At 40.4% G+C, this 23,045-nt stretch overlaps 1 protein-coding gene across 1 annotated transcript in view; it reads right to left on the bottom strand.

Annotated features, from left to right (window-relative positions):
- GMDS (GDP-mannose 4,6-dehydratase) overlaps positions 1-23,045 on the bottom strand; it is a 558,168-nt gene that overhangs the window by 76,030 nt on the left and 459,093 nt on the right. Inside the window, exon 9 of the mRNA XM_024204061.3 lies at positions 22,674-22,770. Within this exon, the coding sequence (XP_024059829.1) occupies positions 22,674-22,770 (97 nt within the window). The remainder of the gene's footprint in view (positions 1-22,673; positions 22,771-23,045) is intronic.

The raw sequence follows: 23,045 nt of genomic DNA, 5'->3' as shown, positions 1-23,045 counted from the left end.
ATCCCACCCCCATCGCTCCCCCTGCTGTCCCACCCCCTCAACTTCCCACCATTCCAGTACTGCTCCCCTCTGTCTCATCCCCTCCAGACCCTGTCCCTCTCCCCAACCCCCCAACCCTCCCCAGCCCAGCCCCATTGTCTCCCCTGCCCCACCCCACTCTACACAGCTCTCTCTACTCTGTCCCATTCATGCTCCCCTCAGCCCCTACCCTACTCCCCCCATCCCAGTCCTGTCCCATCCCCCTTAGCCCCCCCCCCCAGTCCCAGTCCTGTCCCCCTCAGTTCCTCCACCCTGCTTCCCCCGGTCCATCCCCACACACCCACCGACTCCCTCGACCTCCCTCCCCCCAATCCCACTGCCTGGACCCACCCCCGTCCCACTCAGGACATGCATGAAAAAGAAGCAATGGGCTTAAATTGTAGCAAGGGAGAGTTAGGTTAGACATTAGGAAAAACTTCCTAACTGTAAAGGTAGTTAAGCACTGGACAAATTACCTAGAGAGGTTATGGAATAGCAGTCATTGGAGTTTTTTAAGAGGTTAGACAAACACCTGTCAAGGATGGTCTAGTTGTTATTACTCAGTCCTGCCTCAGTGCAGGGGTTTGACTAGATGACCTGTTGATGTCCCTTCCAGTCCTACATTTCTGTGATTCACACTGAATTGCCTTGTGCCACTGTCTAGTAGTAGTGGCACACAGTTCTCTGACATGCAGGTTTATAAAACTGTAGTTAATATACAGTTTAGAGTATAGCAATTTTAAAGCTCTGCATGTTCAGACCAACTGAGCTGAAAATTGTGATCTTGTATTCAAAACTATTAAGATGTGGGCTGAAATAAAATCAGCACTGAATGTTATTCTAAAATTGTTTTCCAAATATTCGTAAACTCCCAGTTTATCCCCCGCTGATGTTCATTGTGAAAAGTATTGCAGGTCTAATAATAATATTTGGCACTTTTGTAATTCACTGTCCAACATGTGTTTTGTGCCCTCCTGTGGTGGATTTTTAGAGGATAACTGTATAGCTGCCAGCTAAGGGAGTTATAGCTTGAACTCAAGTAGTAGAAGCTCATGCTTTTAAGTCTGGATGGCTCGGGTTCAATCTTTGGTGACTAGTTATGATGGAGGTTGCTACACTTATAATCCCTTTAATCAGAGGTTCTGAATATGCTTTGTTGTAGGCAGAACTAGCCTATAGTTAAGCAACCGAAAATTTAGAATGGGAAGTGTTGAAATGTTGGGAAGCCTTATAATTTTGCCAATCTGGAACGAACATCCCATCTGAGGGATGGGGGCGGGGAGAGAGGAGAGTGAGACAGGACCAGGAAACTGGGACAAGGAATCCAGAGCGGTAGTGGGGGGCAGTTGAAATCAGATGAGGAGCTGGGGCGGGTTAGACAGCAATAGGATAGACATAGACTGGAGGGGACGGGGAAGAAGGGTCTTTGACTACTAGAGACCACTCCGTTCTCTGAACATTTGATTCGCGGGAAGCAGGGGAGGGGGAAGAGTAGGGGGTGGAGCGTTCAGGGGAGGGGGCAGAGTCGGGGCAGGGACTTTGGGGAAGGGGCGGAGTTGGGGCGGTGCCGGGGCGGAGTTGGGGCGGTGCCGGGGGCGGAGTTGGGGCGGAGCCAGGGCCCCTTGGAGTGTCCTCTTTTTCCAGGACTGCAATATGGTAATCCTAACACACGTGCAGTCATCATTTTAATAATCGGTTATAATTTACCATTTGTTTTGCTAAGGTGGTCACTGTTTGGCTCATTAAGTAGAATATTTGACATTTAATTAAAATATAGTCTTATAAAGAATGGTACTTAAATTTTTAAGAGTACTCACTATTAATATTAGAATTGGAAAAGGGTAACAAAAATTATTAGGGGAATGGGACAGCTTCCATATGAGGAGAGATTAAAAAAATTGTGACTTCTCAGCTTGGAAAAGAGAGGATTAAGGGCGGATATGAAAGAGGTCTATAAAATTATGACCTGTGTTGAGAAAGTGAATAAGGAAGTGTTCTTTACTCCTTCACATAACGCAAGAACCAGGAGTCAGCCAATGAAATTAACAGGCAGCAGGTCTAAAACAAACAAAAGGAAGTACTTCTTCATGCAACGCACAGTCAACCTGTGGAACTTGTTGCCAGGGGCTGTTGTGAAGGCTAAAACTGTAACTGGGTCCAAAAAAGAATTAGGTAAGTTCCTGGAGGATAGGTCCATCAATGGCTATTAGCCAAGATGGTCAGGGATGCAACCCCATGCTCTGGGTGTCCCTAGCCTCTGACTGCCAAAAGCTGGGAATGGACAACAGGGGATGGATCACTTGATAATTGCCCTATTCTGTTCATTCCCTCTGAAGCACTTGGAATTGGCCACTGTTGGAAGGGGTTATTAACGTATAGCTCTAAAACAATCTAACTATAAATATACCTTAGCATATTACCCATTTTAATAAAATAAAGTAAAAAATTGTTTAAAATAATTGTGCATGTGAAGACAAATTTCTGCAAATAAGCCCCAGGCAGGTAACTAAAGACCTATAAGCATGACCTTAGAGGTGGGAAAATTCCTAGAATCACAAATCAGATGTAGAGAGCTGTATAAAAATATTCACACTGTTGGTGTTCCTGGCAGAAAGAAAAAAAAAATCATGTTTATTCTAGATTCACAAAAAAGTAAAAGACTTGTTACTTTCACCCACATTTTTGGTGGTTTTCTCCCCTATAGAGCAAAAGGCAGGTTTTTGCAGGTGCCTTAAATTTAATTTGAAGTTGTGTGAAATTCCTTGTCAAACTGAAATTGAAAAAGGAACGGATGTGAAGTTTCTGCCTTTTTCTGCTCCATAATACTATCCCTGGCTAAGTGTAGAAACTGTACCAGTCAAAGACTTTGTAGGCCTCATAGGCTGTAAGAAAAATATGTTAAAAAATTGCCTGCGTTCTACTGAACTTTGTTTCCCTCATATAGCTTCTATCTCATCTATGGGTCTCTAACTCCTTGACTGGTTGCAAAGTATTCTGAAGGACTGTCTTGCTACCTGGTGGCTAGCCCAGGATAGAATTGTGTATGGATTACAAGTTTCAACAGCCACAAGTATTGCTTAAAAAAGAGTAGCAAGTGAGTGAGAGATTGAGAGAGAGAGAGAGAGAGAGAGAGAGAGAGAGAGAGAGAGAGAGAAGTAGCAAGAGGAAGATTAATACTGAGTCATCTTCCGTTCCCTTTGATTTAGAAGGAAGAGTGTGAAGTAAAATGAAGGTATTTAGTGATAATAGAAAACTGTGGGCAAGAAGGAAGGAAATAAAATTCACAACGTCTGAGGGAGTGAAGGAATACAGATTATTAGCTGACTCACACAATTCATCTAAGGTGTGAGGCTAGGGAGGAAAATCAAACAAAAGAAAATTTATCTCAGTAGTTAGATACAGTGACTCAGTGTACAAACACTCAATGAGTAGGAGCAGAAACTAGGGACAAGTAGTGGTCAATTAGGCCCCACTCCTTCAATAACTTATACACCTGCTTAATTTTACACACAGGAGTAATCAAGTTAAGTTTGTGCCTAAGTCTTTGTGAATTCCTTAAACTCTAAAGAGCTTGATTTTCATTTACACTAAGGCCATTTTACATTGCGCTAGCAGTGGAAAGATACCTTCAAGTAAGTGTAAATATAATTTACTCCCATTTAAAAACCCCTTTAAAATACACACAAATCTTTCTGATGTTAAAATGATAAAATTAATCAAAAAATGGTACTGTCAGGAAAATTTTTACAAGACTTATTTGAAATTTGTTCTTTTCTTGCTACTGTTTGAAATGCTCCCTTAGAAGCAGATGATTTTTTTTATTCTACCAATGTTTTCTTTTTTCACTTAGCAAACTTAATTGTTCCCTGTGTTTTTAATGGAGCTGGAATTATTATGGCTGCATTTAACAACTTCAGCCTTTACTCTTCTTTTCTAAGCAAACACAGTTGTGCACTACCAGACTAGTCTTGAATATCAACATAGTGATGGAAACAATGTTTGTTAGTCAACTGATGCTAAGCAAGTCACTGAGTTGTTGTAGGGTCTACAAAACAAGTGGCATTTTGTTACTTTTAATTTCCCAGTGTGGTAGATTTAAAAAAAAAAAAAACCTTCCTAAAATAAAATAAATAATAATACTTAGCACTTATGACACTTTACAAATTCAAACCGGAGTGAAGATATTAATTATTTCTCACTACATCCCTGTGAAGCAGGTCTGATAAGTATTATTATCCTAGCACAATTTCACTTGATTACAGATGGGGACATGGTCAGAAAGATGAAGTAACATACCTAAGGTCACATAGTAAATCTGTAACAGCCACAGGATTAGAACTCATAACTGCCCAATTGTTAATCCTGTGCTCATTTCCCCAGAAGCCACTACCTCTCATAAGGCAAGATAATCAATATCTAGAAGGTCTTTCCTTCCCTACTGTATGGTAGACCACATTTTGAGCCTATTACATAATGACAGGATCCTTTTGAAATAGTTTGTACTGTATTTCCCCAGCTTTTCTAAGTAAGGAATAAGAGGAGACCACATTTACATCTTTAAAATTATTTGATTTCTATGTATATAATATACATCCTTCTAAAATTATGCTGCAGGAATGTTTGTGAAGGTTCCTCATAGTTGTTAAAAATGTGTTGATTTCACATTTACACTAACACAGTATCAATCTAACACCTGTGTATTACAGTAACAACAACCCATTGTGTTGTAACATTGGCACTTCTTTTCTCCCTGTACATTAGAATAATGAACTTTGGTTACTGAATTGTTAGCAGTGCTCATGGACACATTGCAGATCTCCTCACTGCATGTGGATATTCCACCCTACTTTAGCTGCACAGATACACGAGTGGTTTATATGTTAAATATATATCAGTCACCGAGGATGTAAGTTTACAGTTTCGGATCATTAATTTGAAGCTTACACACCCTACTCATGCAAAGAAAGAAGGGTTTGGCTTTCAGAACAGGCTCCCTATTGATCCACGTAAGGCTGGAAACTATGTATAGAAATACAGTCAAACCTTTTAAGATGACATACAAAGTTTCCAGTAAGAGGATGAGATCCTTGAGACCGAAGGCACTGAAAAGCTATCTTGTTGCCTAGCCAGTGAACTCAGGGTCTTATATTCCCTTTGATTTTGCATACAGATGGGAGCTTGCACTCATGGGTCAGGGTTTTTAAGAGATAAAACCAACAGGTTTCCATAAAAGTTACTGTAAAAACCTACAGTTTTAAACAGTGATTTCCTTTCTATAGGTTTTTCTATCCACCCTACAGAATTCTATGTCCTGGCTACAGAATTCTAAGGTTAGAAAAACCCATAGAAAAGAAATCACTCTTTGCAATTTATGACTTTCTCATATGTGTTTGGATAGCCAGAACTCAGGTCCTTTGGTGAGAGGTGCCTCCTGGAAGTCCAACATTTGATTTTGGGGTGGAGGTGCCTTTTAAATTTCTAGGACTTGGGTATGAGGTGTTATTCAAGGATCAAAGTCTGGTAATTGGGGTGATAAGTCTCAATATCTAGGACAAGGGATTAGGATGAGGTTTGATATATTAAAATAACCAAGAGTGAGGTGGTGTGGAAGGAGGAATGCTGCCCAAGCAGCTAAGCCTGGGTTATTGGGTGAGGGAGATAGCTGAATATTTAGGACTCTGATTTGGCGGAACGGGACCTAATTTTACTTATTTAATTTTTATGTAGCATCAATGACCCCTAAGGAGCCTTTCAGAAAAAGTAGGAAAGCAAGGCTCCTGCCCTGAAGAGTTATTTGAAATGCAATATTTTCAGTCCAAGTTTATATGAGGTCCACCAGACTCAGGCCGTGTATGTGTATATATATATTTTCAAGCAGGCTAGACACGCAGCTGAAACATACTCAGTTTGACTCAAAACATAAATTTGGAACAGTGTATCCAAAACTGAATACTAGCCCCTTTCACAGCACTCGGCTTAACTGTACAAGTGTTTCTGGAAATATTTAATAGAAAAAAAGTTTATTAAGAAACACTACAGGCACAGTTCTGTACATGTCTTTTCTTCTTCTTTTTTAATAATCCCTTTTATATTGCCTAAATCCCTAAAATCAGTGTCTGGACTCTAGCTGGAGGCTTCCCAAGAATTACTGCTTGTCAGCACCCTTTCCACAGAAATGAGGTTATTTACCGCCACTGATGTAATGTCAACTCATCTTTGTCCACTCATACGCTGGAGCCCTCTTTACGGGAAAGGCAAAACCTCAATTTTCCCTCTCTAACACACACATATATAATCCAGATTTAAAATAAACATCTGTGTCAGTAAAATGGGTTACTGGCTGCCTTGAGAGATGCCTAAGATACCACCTATAGCTTCTCAATGTATAAACCTTTAAATACCTGACCTGGATATGATATATTGGGATGGTCGACGTTACTAGTAATTGAAGTTTTTTACACCTTGGTCACCAGTTCAAACCTCAGACATGTTGTCAGTGATTAGTGATGCGCAAACCTCAAAAAAATCCTGAATTTCTGTTAATTTCGGATCTTTACTTAGTTTAACAAACTTTCTGAGTTTCTCCCTGCTGTCTACCTTTGTTGTGTGAAAACTGATAACAGTTTTCTTTCCTCTGCCTCAATTATCTTCTTGTGGGTCTCTGGGTCTGGGAAGTGTTAAAGGGAAGTAAGGGGTATACCATTCCCCCCAGGCTCTCCACATCATCACATCAGGCTGTGGTACTGGGGTCTGCTCATGTCCTCTCTGAATAAGGTGTTTCTGAGGCTTCCTTGACAGAAATACCATAGACTACACAACATTTTTCAGAAGACTTCAATTCACCCAAGATTTGGGTCTTTTATAAAAGTGCTGTGCCCTCTGAGGCATCATCAGCAGGAAAGCCCAGACAGCAGCAGGCTGAATTTCTGTCATCTAACGGTGAGATAGGAGGCATTTGTGGTGAACCCACCTTTCCCAAGATTCAGCAAATGTTCATTTGGAGAGAAGCAGAAAATTCTGGTGGACAGGGATGGGATGGATTGATTATTAATTAAATTAGCTTGTCTATCTCTAATAGTAACTAGTATTTGGTAGCCTACGTGAAATGAGTTGTTGATCACATTCCTTTGACTAGCGGACAGGTGCCCACATAAAAAAAACCCATCACTGGTACATTTGTTGCCAGTCTCTGCAGAGAGGCATAGAGACCTAACTGATTTTCTTTCACCTCAAGGTGATCCCTCCAGATCATGATTGTGGTCAGCTGGTAAAATAGTGTGCAGAAACTTACATCAGTACCAGCACTGTAGATAAATAGAGGATCTCAGTCAATGGGACACTTTTCAAAAACTCTTAAATTGGCCTACAAAAACCCATTCAGTTACATTTAGCATATGCATATCTTGGTAATTGCTCTACAATAACTACAGTACGTGTGATGATAATCCTCTCCACTTTATATAGAAAATCTGCTACTTTCTTTCAGACATGAACTTCAGTCATAGTCAGCCATGCCTTTGTGATCTCTTGGTTAGACTATTATAATGTGCTGCATAACTGGGCATACTCTGAAACTGATCATTGACTGAGGCAGTTGCAGGAGGCAGCTGCTTGCTTCTTAAAATAGAGACAGGTTACTTGTAACTGTCACAAGCTACACTGACTACCAGGACGTCAAAGAATACAGTTCAAGGTGTTAGTATTAAATATGAACTCCTTCACAATATAGGATTTAGCTACCTAAGTGAGTGATCACATCTTGCTTTTTGAATCTGCCCAGCAATAACAGTCAGGGCAGGGTAGATCTGCTTTTGGTCCTTAACACTGGAAGAAAAGTGTAGGACTTTCTCTGCCAAGCATCTGAGGAGTGAAACTCCCTTCAGAGGGCATCTGTCACAAACCCCTACTGGCTGCATTTCGAAATGCATAAATCTTCTATGTTGGGATTAACCCTTCCGTGACCATTTTGCAGATTCCCTCATTTGTTTCTTTTTGCTGTTGTGTTCATCTTTCCCCCCATCCTTTGCACCATATGAATACTGACCTCTTTGCAGGTAGGTTGCTTATCTCTAGGGCTATTTGGTTTCCTCCTTTCCCTACTTCCTGAGTTCTGTTTCACTATATGCAGTATTTGAACTAGTTGGTTCTTTCGATTGATTGTAACACTCTGGATTTTGACTTTTGTTGCTTTGCTCTTGCAATAGACACCCGACAAATATGTTACATGCAAAGATAATACCCATAAACCATTTCTTTGGGGGGGGGGAGAGTGGAGTGGGGAGGGAGCCTGAATACAATTTAGGAAACTCTTCTGCAGCCTCTTTAATCTAACTATGCACAGGATAAAAGGCTGTGCTAACCTTATGGGATTAGTAGTACAGAAGAACTGTTTGGAGTGAGGAGTAAATGTCACAACACACAGTCAGCGATGACACAAAGTGATATAAAAAGAGGGCTTGGTAGGCTTTGTTGCTTAGTTACCAATACAGCACACAGAGCAAACCTGGTCATATCACTAACCTGAGCTTTTCCTAATACCTCACATTTCCTCTGTTTACAATTCCATCATCATAACCAACTTTCTAATTCCCCCAATGCATTGAAATAGAGCCTAGGATCAAGAGGGAAACAGTGCCAGAGATTAGAGGTTTGGGGATTTACAATTGGTATCTAGCAAAAAACTATAGTAGGAGCCAATCACTTTGGTCAGAGGACAGTCCTTGTTATTTTAGAAAAGATTTTTTTATGTATATAGATATTTTCTTAAGAATCAGAATGTGGAAACTGTGTGTTTTGTGGGTTAATCAGACAAAACAAAACAAAAACAAAAACAATTCCTTTCCCACTCACCCCACCCGGAAATCAATTAAACTAAGATCTGGAAAGCACGGACTCAGTAACAGATGTAGTGAATTACAAACATATATTTGTCACAGATTACTGTATAAGAAAATAGGCAGCTGTCCCACTTCAAAATACATTTTTTGTGTTCATTATTATTAATCCATCTTTTCTGCATGTAGCTACTCAATATTAAGCATGACTGAAATGCAGTACAGTTCAGCACTCTGGCAAAAAGAAAGCCTGCAAAAAATACAAAAAGGTGGCAAAAAGGAAACCTGATTTAAAAGATATTTTTGGTAGGCAATCAGGTGGTTTGCTCTGAATTTCAATGACTGTCTATAGTACTGTACTTTAAGTGTTACTGAATTTGCAGAAGGGCTGACGAGGAGTTTTAGTTTACTCCATTCTTAACGACAATACAATAGATAAAATTCTAAAGTCACTAGTCATCTGAGAGCTCTACCAAAGCTATAAAAATATACTGGCAAAGCTGGAAAGAAGACATTTAAATGAGGCCAGGTTAGGTGTTTCCAGGAGGTGAGTGACTGATCCTGTTTTATGTTATGCCAGACAATGTTAACATCTTAAATACTATCTCTGTCAAGTGACAGATAGATGTATTATTGTCTGTGAATTATTAAAACAACTTCACCTTGTCAGCCTTAATCCTTTCTGGATGAAAAAAAAAAATCTGTCAAGGCAGGCATTCACTTTTAATCTATTACTAAATCTTTTTGAAGCTTGGTAATATTTTTCATACAGTCTGCTTTGGTCAGCTTGTCAGATACTATGCCTGAACATTGGCCATGACCATGAGCTAATCGCAAACATAATGCTCTTTGTTTGTTTGAGAGTCCTTCCTGCCTTGCTGAGAGCTACCGTGTCCCCTTTCACCTACCCAGTTGGGAGACCAGACAACTTGGGGATCATCCAAGACTGGCATTAAGATCCATTCCCTGGTTCAGGGAGAGTACTGTAGCTATTACAGCACGCAAATCACTTCTGGGGTTTTAATTAATACAAAATGTTTGGACAGATAGATCTCTCATGCATGCCTGCAACTCCCCTACACATGCAAATACTTCTTGAACACTAGTAAACACCAGGAATGTGGCATGAGGCTAAAATCAATTAGCAATGTTGTTCAACATTGCTCACGTTTTGTCACAGGCAGCCTCACTGTCACAGGCTATTCTGGTGTCATGCAGAGATGGGAAATAATGTGATCCAAAGATAACATCCATCCACCGTATTGCTCAAGCAGCAATCTCTACTGTATCTGGGCAGCACCACTGGAACCATGCCCTACATCCTCATGTCTCCCTCCCAATTTGGCCAATTTGGTAATGGTGACAAAAAGGGGTGGATTTGTAAGTTTTTAAAACAAACATTTCAAATCCTCCACCCCCATCAACCATTTGCCCAAAATGAAGCAAGAGAGAAAAGTTAAAGTGAAAAGGATGGGAGATGCTGGGGGGGGGGGGGGAAACAGACTGATCATAACAGAAAATTGGGGTTTTGACCAAATGAAAACTGTCGTGAAAATGTCTTTGTTAGAAAACTGAATATCTGAAAATGTGTTTTTTTGGTTTTTTTTTGCCAAATGTATTTCAGCTTTTGGTTTTTCCAATGAAAAGTCAAAAAGTCAACTGAAAAAACACACTCAGGCTATGATCAGCTCTAGGAGGAATAAACTTCCTCAGAACTGGATGCCCCTTTATGGATGTCTTTCAGGGTGGACTGATTTAAATCAAAGCTATTTAAATCACCAATTTTAATCATAATTTAAATCAGCAAGCAGGAAACTTTGAGTTAAATAATTGATTTTAATCATGTTTTGCATTTGTACTTTTTAGTTATTTTGCTACAGAAAAGTTGATTCTTATTGGTTGGTAACCATTAAAACATATTGATTTGCAACTAAACAGGGCCGGCTCCAGGCACCAGCTTAACAAGCAGGTGCTTGGGGCGGCCAAGGGAGAGGGGCGGCACCTGCGGCAATTCGGGGGCAGCAGGTCCCTCACTCCCTCTGGGAGTGAAGGACCTGCCGCTGAACTGCCGCCGCCGCCTATCGCGGGGTTGTTTTTCCCCCCCAAGTGCCGCCGGCGGTCGGGGGCGCGGGGGGGGTTTTTTTTTTTTTTTTTGCTTGGGGCGGCAGAAATGCTGGAGCCGGCCCTGCAACTAAATATAGCCCTTACACTAAATTTGGTGCTTCTTTTTGCTAACCAGGAGTATACACTATACCTATACACATTTAGTTAAGCAGTTATACAGCTAAACTTTTACTCTTATTCAGATTCTTAATTTTTATTCTTTTATGTTAGAAAATGGTGAATGATGCATTTCTTATTTACTAGATGATTATTGTTACTTGCAATTCAAATTCAACTGAAAATTCACAAAAACAGGATTTGATTTGATTTTTTATTATTATTAAATAAAACTCTTAAATGTTCTGCACACAGAAGAAAAAAGTTTATCAAAACAAGTTTTGCATTTAAAGATTATTGAAGTATTAAAACAGTTTACCTATCTATCTAAATTATTTATCTGTAATTAGTGAACTGAACTAGTTGTTTCTGGGCACTATGTCCTTCAAGATTTTAGAACTCAGAGAGCTAATCCTCTCACACCTAGTTTTTATTCATAGATTGGAAGAGGAACACAAGCTTTCCTGATTTTTCAGCTTCATAGAATCATAGAATATCAGGGTTGGAAGGGACCTCAGGAGGTCATCTAATCCAACCCCCTGCTCAAAGCAGGACCAACACCAACTAAATCATCCCAGCCAGGGTTTTGTCAAGCCTGACCTTAAAAACCTCTAAGGAAGGAGATTCCACCACCTCCCTAGGTAACCCATTCCAGTGCTTCACCACCCTCCTAGTGAAAAAGTTTTTCCTAATATCCAACCTAGACCTCCCCCACTGCAACTTGAGACCATTGCTCCTTGTTCTGTCATCTGCCACCACTGAGAACAGCCGAGCTCCATCCTCTTTGGAACCCCCCCTCAGGTAGTTGAAAGCAGCTATCAAATCCCCCCTCATTCTTCTCTTCTGGAGACTAAACAATCCCAGTTCCCTCAGCCTCTCCTCATAAGTCATGTGCTCCAGACCCCTAATCATTTTTGTTGCCCTCCGCTGGACTCTTTCCAATTGGTTTCTCAACTCTGAATGAAATAGTTATTGAACTAAACTAGTTGAATAAACGGAAATGACCAACATTCTCTCTCTGTATCTGCCAAAGAGGTTACTGCTATCAAACATTAGCACTTTTCAGCAAACTCTGGGTCCATGTACTTAGTCAGTGGTTTGACTTTCTTTACAACTTGGCAGCACATATGTACTGCTTATTTGTCTTTATTTTTTTGGTATTTAATTTAAATTATTTGGCTAGATTATAATAAATTTAGGTTCCAACATAAACTGCCAATTTCAAATTTAATTTTAAATATGTTTATTTTTAAAAATATACCTGTATTTAATTTTAATTAAAAATTCAATTTATGTAAAAGTCTATTTTTTTAATTAGACATCATTGAATTTTATCCACCCTGGTTTCTTTACAACTTTATCTACCTCTATGGTCTTCATAGCAGTAACCTCGGTGTACCTCGCAAACATTAATGAATTTACTCTCACTCTGAGGAAGAGCAGTATCCTCATTGTACAGATTTTACAAAACAAGACAAGAGATCAAGATCCTGATTCAGCAAAGCACTTTAGTACCCTGCTTAAAGATAAGCATATGCTTAAGAGTTTTGCTATGTCCAGGCCAAACACACCTGCCCACAATCACAAAAGGCGATAGTGGCAGACCCAGGAATTGAACTCAGCTCTTCTGAGTCTTAGACTAGCATTTTAACTACAAGAGAATCCTTTCTTGAACTTGTATATAAACAAGTTAAATGTTTCCCTTAAATTGGTCTTTGACCTGTTTTCTTTCTTTGATCTATTCCTTTGGTAACCAAATCTGGCATTTTCGTCTCGCCTTCATACCCTTCACATTAATGGTCCGATTTTCAGAGATTGAAACGGGAATTGCAAGTGTTAAAATCAGTACGATTTAGTTGTCAGTTACGTAGAGAAGAACCTTAGGCTAAACTGTGGCTTTACCACAAGCCCCATGTTTATTATTGCAATGCTAGTTTCCCCTTGTTTTGAAACAGATGCAGCTCTATACCTGGTACATCCCTCAGAGCATCAGCATAACTGCACTGCCTGGTGCATTGGGGGGCTCATTTGCCACCCGCAAAGGGGGAGGGGGAGTAGCAGCTCTGCTGAGGCTGCTATCCCCACTGTGCTGTTACCTGCAATGTGGGCAGCCAGTGCAGGGGGCTAAAAGATGCCTTGTGGACACTTGCTTGCCCATGCAGGAGTGCTAGACAGGCCACAATCTGGCACTTCTCCAACTTGTCTGACTATGTTCACCCTTTCAGGAAATATGTTGCTGTTGTAGGGTATCAGACTGCTGCACGCACCTGAGAGGATTGTTCTGTGCACTTCAGAAAGCGGACACCTTCTGAGTCCATTACCAGGATAAAAAATAATGGCTACCTTTATACGGCTCTTTAAAAAAAGCTGACATGAAAGAAACAGAACAAAAAATCTTGGTAATTAAAAGGTAAAGTTATCTTGCCGACAGGGTGAACGCAAACTGGAATTTCCCTGATATCACTGTAAAAGGTGATTGTTTGGAAACCAAGAGTACAGTCATCTGTCAGGAGGCCGAGCTGGCACACCAGCTTCTCTGCATGGCATCTCCACCCTTGAAAACTCTCCAAATCCACATCCTGTTGCAGAAACATTCACTGTTTTACTGGAAATCAATGTCTCGTTTTTATAGAGACTTGCTTTTTTATTTATTTTCAAATGTGTAATTTGTCAGATTTTTTTACTGACTGTACGAGTAAAGACCAGAGAGATCAGGGGAAGCGATGAGACAGATGGGGTTCTACATAAAAATGAATATTGTTCCTAAAACATGAAAACATTGCGCACCATGGCATATACAGCTACACCTATGATTGAATAGCCCTGTTTGGAAGACTTAAATACTAAGTAGGCTAATTTTCAATGCAAATTTAGCAGAAGGTATTTTTAACATCAAAATTACAGCATGAAGCTAGTATTTTGTGATTGTCACTTACCTCTCTACACCCACACACATACAACAGAAGTAGACAGGGAAAGTGGCCGAAGTTCTAGCACTCCAGTACTTTATTCCAAGATTGATGGAGGAAATGTGACCCCATACTCTTTCTCTCCCCTGCATCCAAAGCCCAGAAGTGGCATTTTTCTTTTCCACACAGTTCATGCCTTTAATGCATTCTAAATGCACAAAACACCCTAGGAGAACACCATCTGGACTGTGAGCAATGGCGGGTAAATGTATACCTGAAAAATGTAGGGCTACAGCTGCGGAAAAATTGTGACGTTATTATTTGCCCCCATTTTTCATAAAAATTTTTTGAACCTTTTTTGACAAGCTTCTACAAAGGGCCCCGATTTTCAAAAAGAGCTCAGTTCCCATTTAGGAACCAAACTAAGTGGCCAGACTTTTAAAAGAACCCAACAAATCAGATGTTGAGCTCTTCTGAAAATATGACCGTGTTACAATGGGTGCTGCTGGGTGCTGAGTACTTGAAAATCTGGCCCTGGTCTCTTTTGAAAATCTCACCCCATGTGGGTGAATGGAAAAGGGAGCGGGCTAATGGGCAATACTCAGGCAGGAAAAGATCAGTGGGTGACCAAACTAGATAGGTGGCAAGGATGCATTAGGGCTGGAGTTGTCTGAAGCAAGAGCTCTTATGTATTTTATATGCTCCTATCTCTCCCCCTTCTCAGTTCCTTCTCTGGTGAGACTGTGCTTCTTCCAACACAGCTGCTTTAGCACAGGGAGCCTGCGTACAGGCAGAGATAAGAAAACAAAAGCATGGAGGAAGAGGGTGAGAAAACAGATCCAGATAATGAAGGAGGGAAGAGGGCCAAATTGGGGAGGGGGAAGCTGAGGGAAAGAGGAGACAAGGGGATAACTGGTGAACTAAGAAGAGATGTAAAATATAAATAAGTACAAATAAATACGTATATGGGGGAAAACCCAAAGAGGGGGCAACAAAATCAAAGAAGAGAAGGGGAGGGATAGCTCAGTGGTTTGAGCATTGGCCTGCTAAACCCAGGGTTGTGAGTTCAATCCTTGACGGGGCCATTTAGGGATCTGGGGCAAAAATCTGTCTGGGGATTAGTCCTGCTTTGAGCAGGGGGTTGGACTAGATGACCTCCTGAGGTCCCTTCCAATCCGGATATTCTATGATAAAGGAGGAGAGGAGTGATTGAGATAATCTAGCCTGATAGAGACAGCACTTCTTGTCAATCAGAGACAGGAAGCACAGCCTGAGAAACAGTTGATTAAAAATAAAAAGCTATGTGAATTTAATCTGATCCCTTCAGGTCTGCAAACCTGTGCTGGGAATCTGGGGAGAGCAGGCTGTCTTGGGATACTTCAGCCTGTCCACTCCTGAATAGAGAGGTACACGGACATGGGGAAAAAAATCAATTGACATTATTTGACTCTCCACAAATATTTGGATTGATTGGGTCAGTTCTTATTTGAGATGAAGGGCTTCACTTCATCTGAAGGTTTAGCACTTAAGCACATGCTTAACTTTAAGTATGTGAGACATCCCATCAATGACTCACATGAGTAAAGTTAGGCACATGCTTAAATGCTTTGCAGAGTTAGGGCCTAATTAGGAAGCTAAATAACCTTCGATTCTCATTCTCCTCTCCCTCAATTCCAATCCTCCATTCTCTAAGGCTTGATTTAAAACGGTTTCTAAGAGTTGGGCCTAGGTCTTTGGCATTTCTGTAATTACCACTTGTCAGCCTCATTTAGAGGAATGATCAAGTGGGGCAGGGTAGGGAGCAGCGGCCATTTGCCTGGGTGACAGCTCCGTCTCCAAACTAATCTTTCAAAGGATCTGACATCTTTTCACCCAGCCACAGCAGAAAATTTTTACCTAAAGTCAGTCAATTTTCTTCAGCCACTTTCACCATTTAAAAAAACAACAAAAAAAACCCCCAAAAGGCCATGAATCTTATAACAAGTACAGTGCAACGTTCAGAGAGCAAAACAGTTTTGACTTAGATCAGAGGAGTTAAGGGAACACTTTCCTTTTGTTAAGGGTTGTCAGTTAGTTGCAGTACTAAGGGATCAAATGGCAGAATTAGAGAGATGTTCTCAGGAAGATCAATGAATACGGGAAGTTCACAGATGACACACAGCTCATTTTAAACCTCAGGAATGACAGCAGGGCATGAGGAGGAGCAGGACCAGCTGTGAAAGTTGCCAGAGGAGTACGTTGGAGGCACAGCAGAGGAGAAATGGGACGACATAAAGGGCAGCAACTGGTTAACTGAGAAGCATAGCATGGGATGATTATAATGGTAGTGTTCAGCAGGATTCCAGTATTGAATGTCACTGAGGTGGATTTAAAAGATGGGACTGTCAAGTATGATGTAATGAGCAAATTGTGAAACAACAACAAGCAGAAGAGTATCTGAAGCATGCATTGTGAATAGCGCTCCTATAGAAAGGGATGAATGCCAGGGTAGTAGTTAGTCTTACAGCAGAAGGAAAGGACAAGGGTATTTATTAAGAGGATTAATAAGACAGTGAGCAGAATTGCGCATGAACCCGATGAAGATAGGCAGGGTGGAAGACACCTTGCAAAAAAAGACAATCTGATAACAAAAATGATCTTCACATACTTCACCTAGGAACGCAGTGATATTCAAGGAAAAAAAGAATTTAAAGGAATATAGGAGAAGGAAAAGCAAAGGAGGGACAAGAAAAGAAAGCAAAACAACTTCATATATACACAGACATATACATATGGAATGGTGAGAGCAGGCTCTCTTGGAGATTTCAGCATGTCCACTCCTCACTAGAGAGGTGCATGGAAATGAAAAAGAAAAAAGAAACAATTGACATTTTTTGAATCTCCACAAATATTTGGATCAATTAGATCAGTTGCCAGAAGCTGGGAATGGGCGACAGGGATGGATCACTTGACGATTACCCATTCTGTTCATTCCCTCTGGGCACCTGACATTGGCCACCGTTGGAAGACAGAATACTGGACTAGATGGACCTTTGGTCTGACCCAGCATGGCCGTTCTTCTGTTCTTAATTGGGCCAATTTTTATTTGAGCTGAACTGCTTCACTTCATATGAAGGTTTGGCAAAGCACTTAAGCCCATGGTTAGAGCACATTGCTATTCAGGTCTATTCCTGGCATTACCACTGACTCATGACTGTAGGCAAGTTGCTTAGCTTTTTTTGTCCTTCAATTTACTCACTAGTGAAACAGGGAGGCAGCAATGCCTCTTATCTATTTCACACGCTTGAGATGCTTAAATATTCAATGTTTGTCAAGTGCTGAGTTCCTTATGAAAAGCACAACACAGGAACACATTAATATTCTTATATAACTAAATCAGAAATGTACGTTTTCAGTGGTAACTCTGAAGCATCTGACATAAGGGACACATGGACTCAAATAGAAAAATGTCTGCAGGGTTTTAATACCAGAAGACAGAGTTTACCAGACAAAGGCAAAATGAAGAAGAGGGGTGGGTGGCAATGGAACTGAGGGATAATACTGAGTCTGAACTAAGTGATGATAAAAATATATTGGCTGACACAGCAGCAGAGTCAGTTTGGAGAAGAGTTAAGGACAAGCAAGGGTAATCATATACCAAAGTAGTGATTATCGGATGAGACACAGACTTCCAGGACAAGAAAAGAAAGCAGATCAAGATTTTCTTTTAAAATAGATAAGAGAGGTCAGTTATTCTTCCTTCAAAGCTAGCATCTAACTCTCATGATTATTAATGCAAATTACATATGCATAATTACAAATTACTGGTGACAAAATAGGCCCTTAAGGAAGGGAATAATGGGTTTCCTTATACCAACATTTGAACAGTGTACAGGGTCAGACACAATTCTGGACCTAACAGTAGAAATTGGTCCAGTAGCACCTCTCATTCCATGTTCAGTTTCATTAGATTTTAAATACTCTTTAGGGCAAGAAAACTTAAAGGAAGCATCACCACCGTCTTTGACTCCAGGAGATCTGAATTTGGGGGAATGTGATATGCCCCAAGAATTTTTACTGGAATGCTACGAAGTATGGGAAACATAGAGCTGAATATTTGAAAAACATTTAAAGAGAGTGAAATTTAAAGCTATCCTGGTTAAGCAGGGATGTAAAGATTAGGGTAAGCAATAAGTAGAAGACTTTAAATAAATAAATAAATAAAAACAATCCTTTCACAATATAAACAAGCTGGCAAGGAGGATTGAGACATCTATTAAAAACAAGCAGGAGCAGATTAAACAGATAATTACAGGAAGACAAAGAATTACTGGACATTCTGCTGTCAAGACCATTCCAGCTAACAATTTTTGTCAAGTATAGCTACACTAGAAAGGAAAACAACAAAGAAATGGTCTTCCCCTAAATTGCTCAGAATTGGAAGTAGGGGATATAACAAAAGGAACAGGTTAGTGCCTTTGTTCTTTACGGAAGAGGATGGACAACTGCTTCAAGACCAATGATATGTCTTCGGGTAAGAGAGAAGTGTTAGGGCGTCTCTACATTAGGGAAATTTGCATTGATATAAGCAGTAGTTACAGCAGTGCAAACCCCTAATGTAGATACAATGTATCAATGCAACTTAAGCCTGGGTGTAAATTTTCCCACCTTAGACAAACCCTAAAATGCCAATGGAACTGGGTGGGAAAAAGGATCCCACTTACGATATACAGAGCGCTAGATTTAGATTACATATAATATTTCCACAAGGTGAAAGAGATTCTTTCCTTTCCTTGAAGAAATGAAGATTGAAATTAGCGAAATCCTAACTGGTATTTTTTTAAGTTCTCTGATGACAGATCAGATTCCTGAGGTCTGGGAAGTGTTAAACATCTTTGTTACAACAGAGGGCCATGGGAGGGAGCAATTATAGAATAGTTATCTTAACATCACTTGTGGAAAAATATTAGAAACAATTTTGCTAAATCACCTCAAGAAGCATAATTTGATTATAAACAGCCATTGTGTTAGTCTTGGAGGGAGGTCTCTGCTTAGAGCTAGCTTACTGAATTTCTTCAGATATTTCTAGGATGTCTTTTAGTTTTGGGCCATTCCTTGCTTCTAATATTAGGTACATGAGAAGATAGCAAATTAATGATAAACCACATTTGAAAGATCAAAAAATGGGAGATACTGCCAAATTTTTTCTAATGGGCACTGAAAGTTAGGTGGCTAAATTTGTATTTAAGTACCTCAATAAAAGGCATGATTTTTCAGACATGCTGTGCTCTAGGTAACTCAATCCCTTATTTTGGTGCCTAAAAATGGATTAAGCTGCCTTATTTCAAGCATCCACATTTAAACATTTTGCCCATAGTAAAGAGTGAGAGCTAATGAGACCAGAATCACAGGGATTTGAATTCTGTAAGCAAATGAAACAGTAAGGGGAGGTTATCACTATATTGTCCAAGCGGTACACATGGAGTTTTAGTCATGCACCTCTTAGCAAAGGAGCCATGTGCTTAAAATGCCAGCACACTGTTTGAAAACAATCACAGAACACAAAGGCAACAAACCCATAGAGTGTATTTGGGATTGTGACACAGCACTCATGAAACCTATTGACTATGAGAAGGGTATAAAGGTTATTGTACAAAAATCCTTGTAGCCATCCGCCTATACTGTCTATACATTTAAAAAAAAAAGTCAGACTGGATACAGAGAGGGATACAATACAAATAGAAAGAAATTTTAGGTCTGTGATCAGCAAGGGGAGGGGGAAAGGGTCAGAAGGGGAAAATTCCCAAGGCCACTGAGTACCAGGGGGCCCCAAAGCAGTCAAAGGTTTCAATATCCAAAGACAGCCAACAGATTTAGAGGCAAGGCATTCACAAAGTTTACTTAGTTCAGCCAGAAGATAGTCTCACATTTCAAGGTTTCTTCTTCAGTGCTGGGTGGATGCTTAAAGCTGCTAAGTTTTTCAATTCAGTATTGAAGCAGAGGGAGTGTTAACTGATTGGAATAAATACATTTAAAAAATGAACTCATCCATGCAGTCAGAACTGTATGTAGTATCAGTGTCCATTTGTTTGTACATTTCAGAATATTACATTAACCTTAAAAAAGAAAAAGCTTCTCTGCATTAAAGTTTACTGTCTGAGCTTTAGGGTATGTCTAATACTGGCAAGTTTCTGCGCCACAAGTTATACCACTTTTATTAAAACGCTGGAATTAAACTGCTGTTGTGTGTCCACACTATGCTCCTTGTGATGCTGGAGCGCATCCACATTAGCAGCTCTTGCAACGGCAAAGAGAGCAGTGCATTGTGGTAGCTAGCCCACTGTGCAACTGGCTGCAGGGTGCTTTGAGAAGGATTTGCAATGCCTCATGGGGCAGGCACAGCATCAAATGATGCAGGTTTCCCAATCCCATTGTTCCATAGGCATCCTACTACATTGCCAGCTGCTTTTCAACTGAAGTGTATGTGTGTGTGTGGGGGGGTGTGTGACAGGGTGTGTGAATGGAGGGGGGGAGAGAGAAAGTGTGTTTTGGGGGACAGAGAGTGTGTCAGCGTGCTATCTTGTAAGTTCAGACAGTGGCAGGAAGCAACCAGTCCTGAGGCAGGGGGAGGGGGAAACCCCGACATCAGCCCCTGCCTCCCTCCTTGGGCTCACACACACACACCTACACTTGCCTCTGTGTTCAACAGCATGAGCATTCCACATTAATGGTTTGCTTTGTTTCACTGGGCTTATGCACAAGGAAACTTTTTTTTTTTTTTGGAGGTTCATCCACTGATATTTATTTTTGTACCGTACCCTTGTGAGAGCTTCTCTGCAATAGTGCATTCAGTTCCAGTTTCATTAGTAAGGACACTATGACCTCAGAGGTAGTATAGCTGTGGCAGTTAGGTGGGTTCCAAAATTCAAATATATTTATTGTTTTCAGGAAACACTAAAGATTTTTTTTTATTCTCATGGTTCAAGAGAAGTCTTTATGTTAGCTAAATAGGACTGTATTTTCAAAGGTCTGTGGACTTTGCACGCACACCAACACCAAAGTGCACTTGCAAGCACACATACCCAGGCAGGTGCACAAATCAGTGGTCCTGAGAAGAATCTATGCTTACCTGTTAGAGCAATAACACAGTCGCAGAACAATCTATTCACAGTGCAGACGGTTTTGAAATCCAGTAATTGTGTTCTAAAAAAGGGGACAGGTAAGGCAGAGTGGGGAGATCCTGGACAGAACTATTTCAAGCGGAAAGCAGCAAACAGATGGAGTAAAGTAGAACTAGAGTAAGGTCACTGAAGCAGATACATAATTCCAATGAGTTAGGGGAGTGAATATGTATTTGCAAGGAAAGAGAAAAGTATTGGGGGTATGATGACAAAGCAGGAAAGTGGCTTATACAGCACAGACTTCTTGGGTGAAGTGTCCCTTTCCTGTTCAGCAAGTCCTTTTGTCTTTATTTCCCTCTTATCACTCCGACACCTTGCCCAAGTATAGAACGACAGGCAATTCTTAAAGACTTCTTAGCTTTTGAAATGGTTCTGGTATAAGAGTCCAGCAATTTTGAATAGTTATTTACAACAAAGTTTCTATTGCTCTTTGAATTTTCAGCTTGGAACTGTTGTTCATTTATAAACATGCCACCCCCCTTCCTCCCCCTCCGCAATCTGTGTTAAGACAAATGTGCTCTTGTAGCACCTCACTCATATCAGGAAGTTAATGCCAGCACTTCTGAATGGGCCCACTGACAGCTGATGCTGTGTCAGCAGCCAGCAGGGCTGGTAGTGTCCTCCTCAGGAGACTGAACACATCCTTTCTTGGGCACACCCACTCGCTGTTAGCACAGTGAACAATTGTTCTCCTGGTCTAAAAACCTGGGCTGCGCCCCATGCCAGCACCATATATTGTCATTACCCCACTTGGCTGCATACAAATCATTCACTAATTTTTTTGTCACAAGTTCTCTATTCAGTTAGAACAAACACATTATTGGCCCCATCCAGCAGACCACGCTTATGGTATCCTTGTTGACTTCAATAGGGGTACTCAAGTGAATAAAAGTTACTTATGAGAGTAAGAGTTTGCTAAGTTGGACCCTATAAACATTTTTTAAAAAGAGTATTTCATAACTATTATACTACCAAAGATCACAAAAATGGAATTTTTACCCAGGCTATTCAATGGAGGGAGTTTATAGATTAAGCTACAAGCTATTTTTCTTTTTAATATATTGAGGAAATATTTTAAAATGCAAATTTATCAACCCACCTCTCCATTTTTTCCTAACAGAAGAGAGCTGATCAAATACCGCATTTTTAATAAAAAGAGAACATTTTGATTTGACTTTTCTTTTTGTTTCCTACATGGTGAAGTTTCCTACATGCTCCTTCTGTCCTGTGCTAGGACAGTAGCTTAAACACTGCAGCTGTGTCAATTATTACCCTGCAAATGTGGCCCTCCAGATTTTTTCCAGAAATTGTTGTTATGTTTGTTTGTTTTTGGATAACTTGCTCGGGGGTGGGGGGGCAGGAGGGGAAGAGGGAGAAGGGGGGCTGATGAGGAGCCTAATTTAGAGCATTTGAAAGCTGGCAGCAGGAGTGCAATTAGAACCATTTCCACAGACAGCTGGTCAAATGCAGCAATTTATTGGCTGAATGATTGGATTATTCATTTGCAAAGCTGAGAGAAGGCATTTTCTTACCACTTCAGTTGGCCTGTAGTATTTGTGATTGACTGTCACATGAATCTTGCCTGTCTCCTTGCATCGGCCTACCTCGTTTTCATTCTTTCCTTCCCACCTGTAAAGAAGATAAACATTTAATCAACCCATAATTACTTTAGTGCTCTGATCTTAGTAGCATTTGGCTTGTTTTCATTTATTTGAGGCTGGTGTCAATTCTCTCTGCAGGACTGTATAAACTCATTAACTCCAGGAACAAAGGCAGCAGTTTGACCAGAATGGCGCAACAATGGCCTTTGAAGTCCAGGGCTTTGTAAGTCCTAAAACATGGAACTTCCAAGTTAAACACACAATACTGAAAAAAAATTAAAATAAAATAAAATTAGCAGCTTA

Source organism: Terrapene carolina, unplaced genomic scaffold, assembly GCF_002925995.2.
Source record: "Terrapene carolina triunguis isolate 2854851 unplaced genomic scaffold, T_m_triunguis-2.0 Scaffold53, whole genome shotgun sequence".
In the NCBI taxonomy this organism is placed as follows: Eukaryota; Metazoa; Chordata; order Testudines; family Emydidae; genus Terrapene; species Terrapene triunguis.
This window is presented reverse-complemented; position numbering and strand designations above follow the sequence as displayed.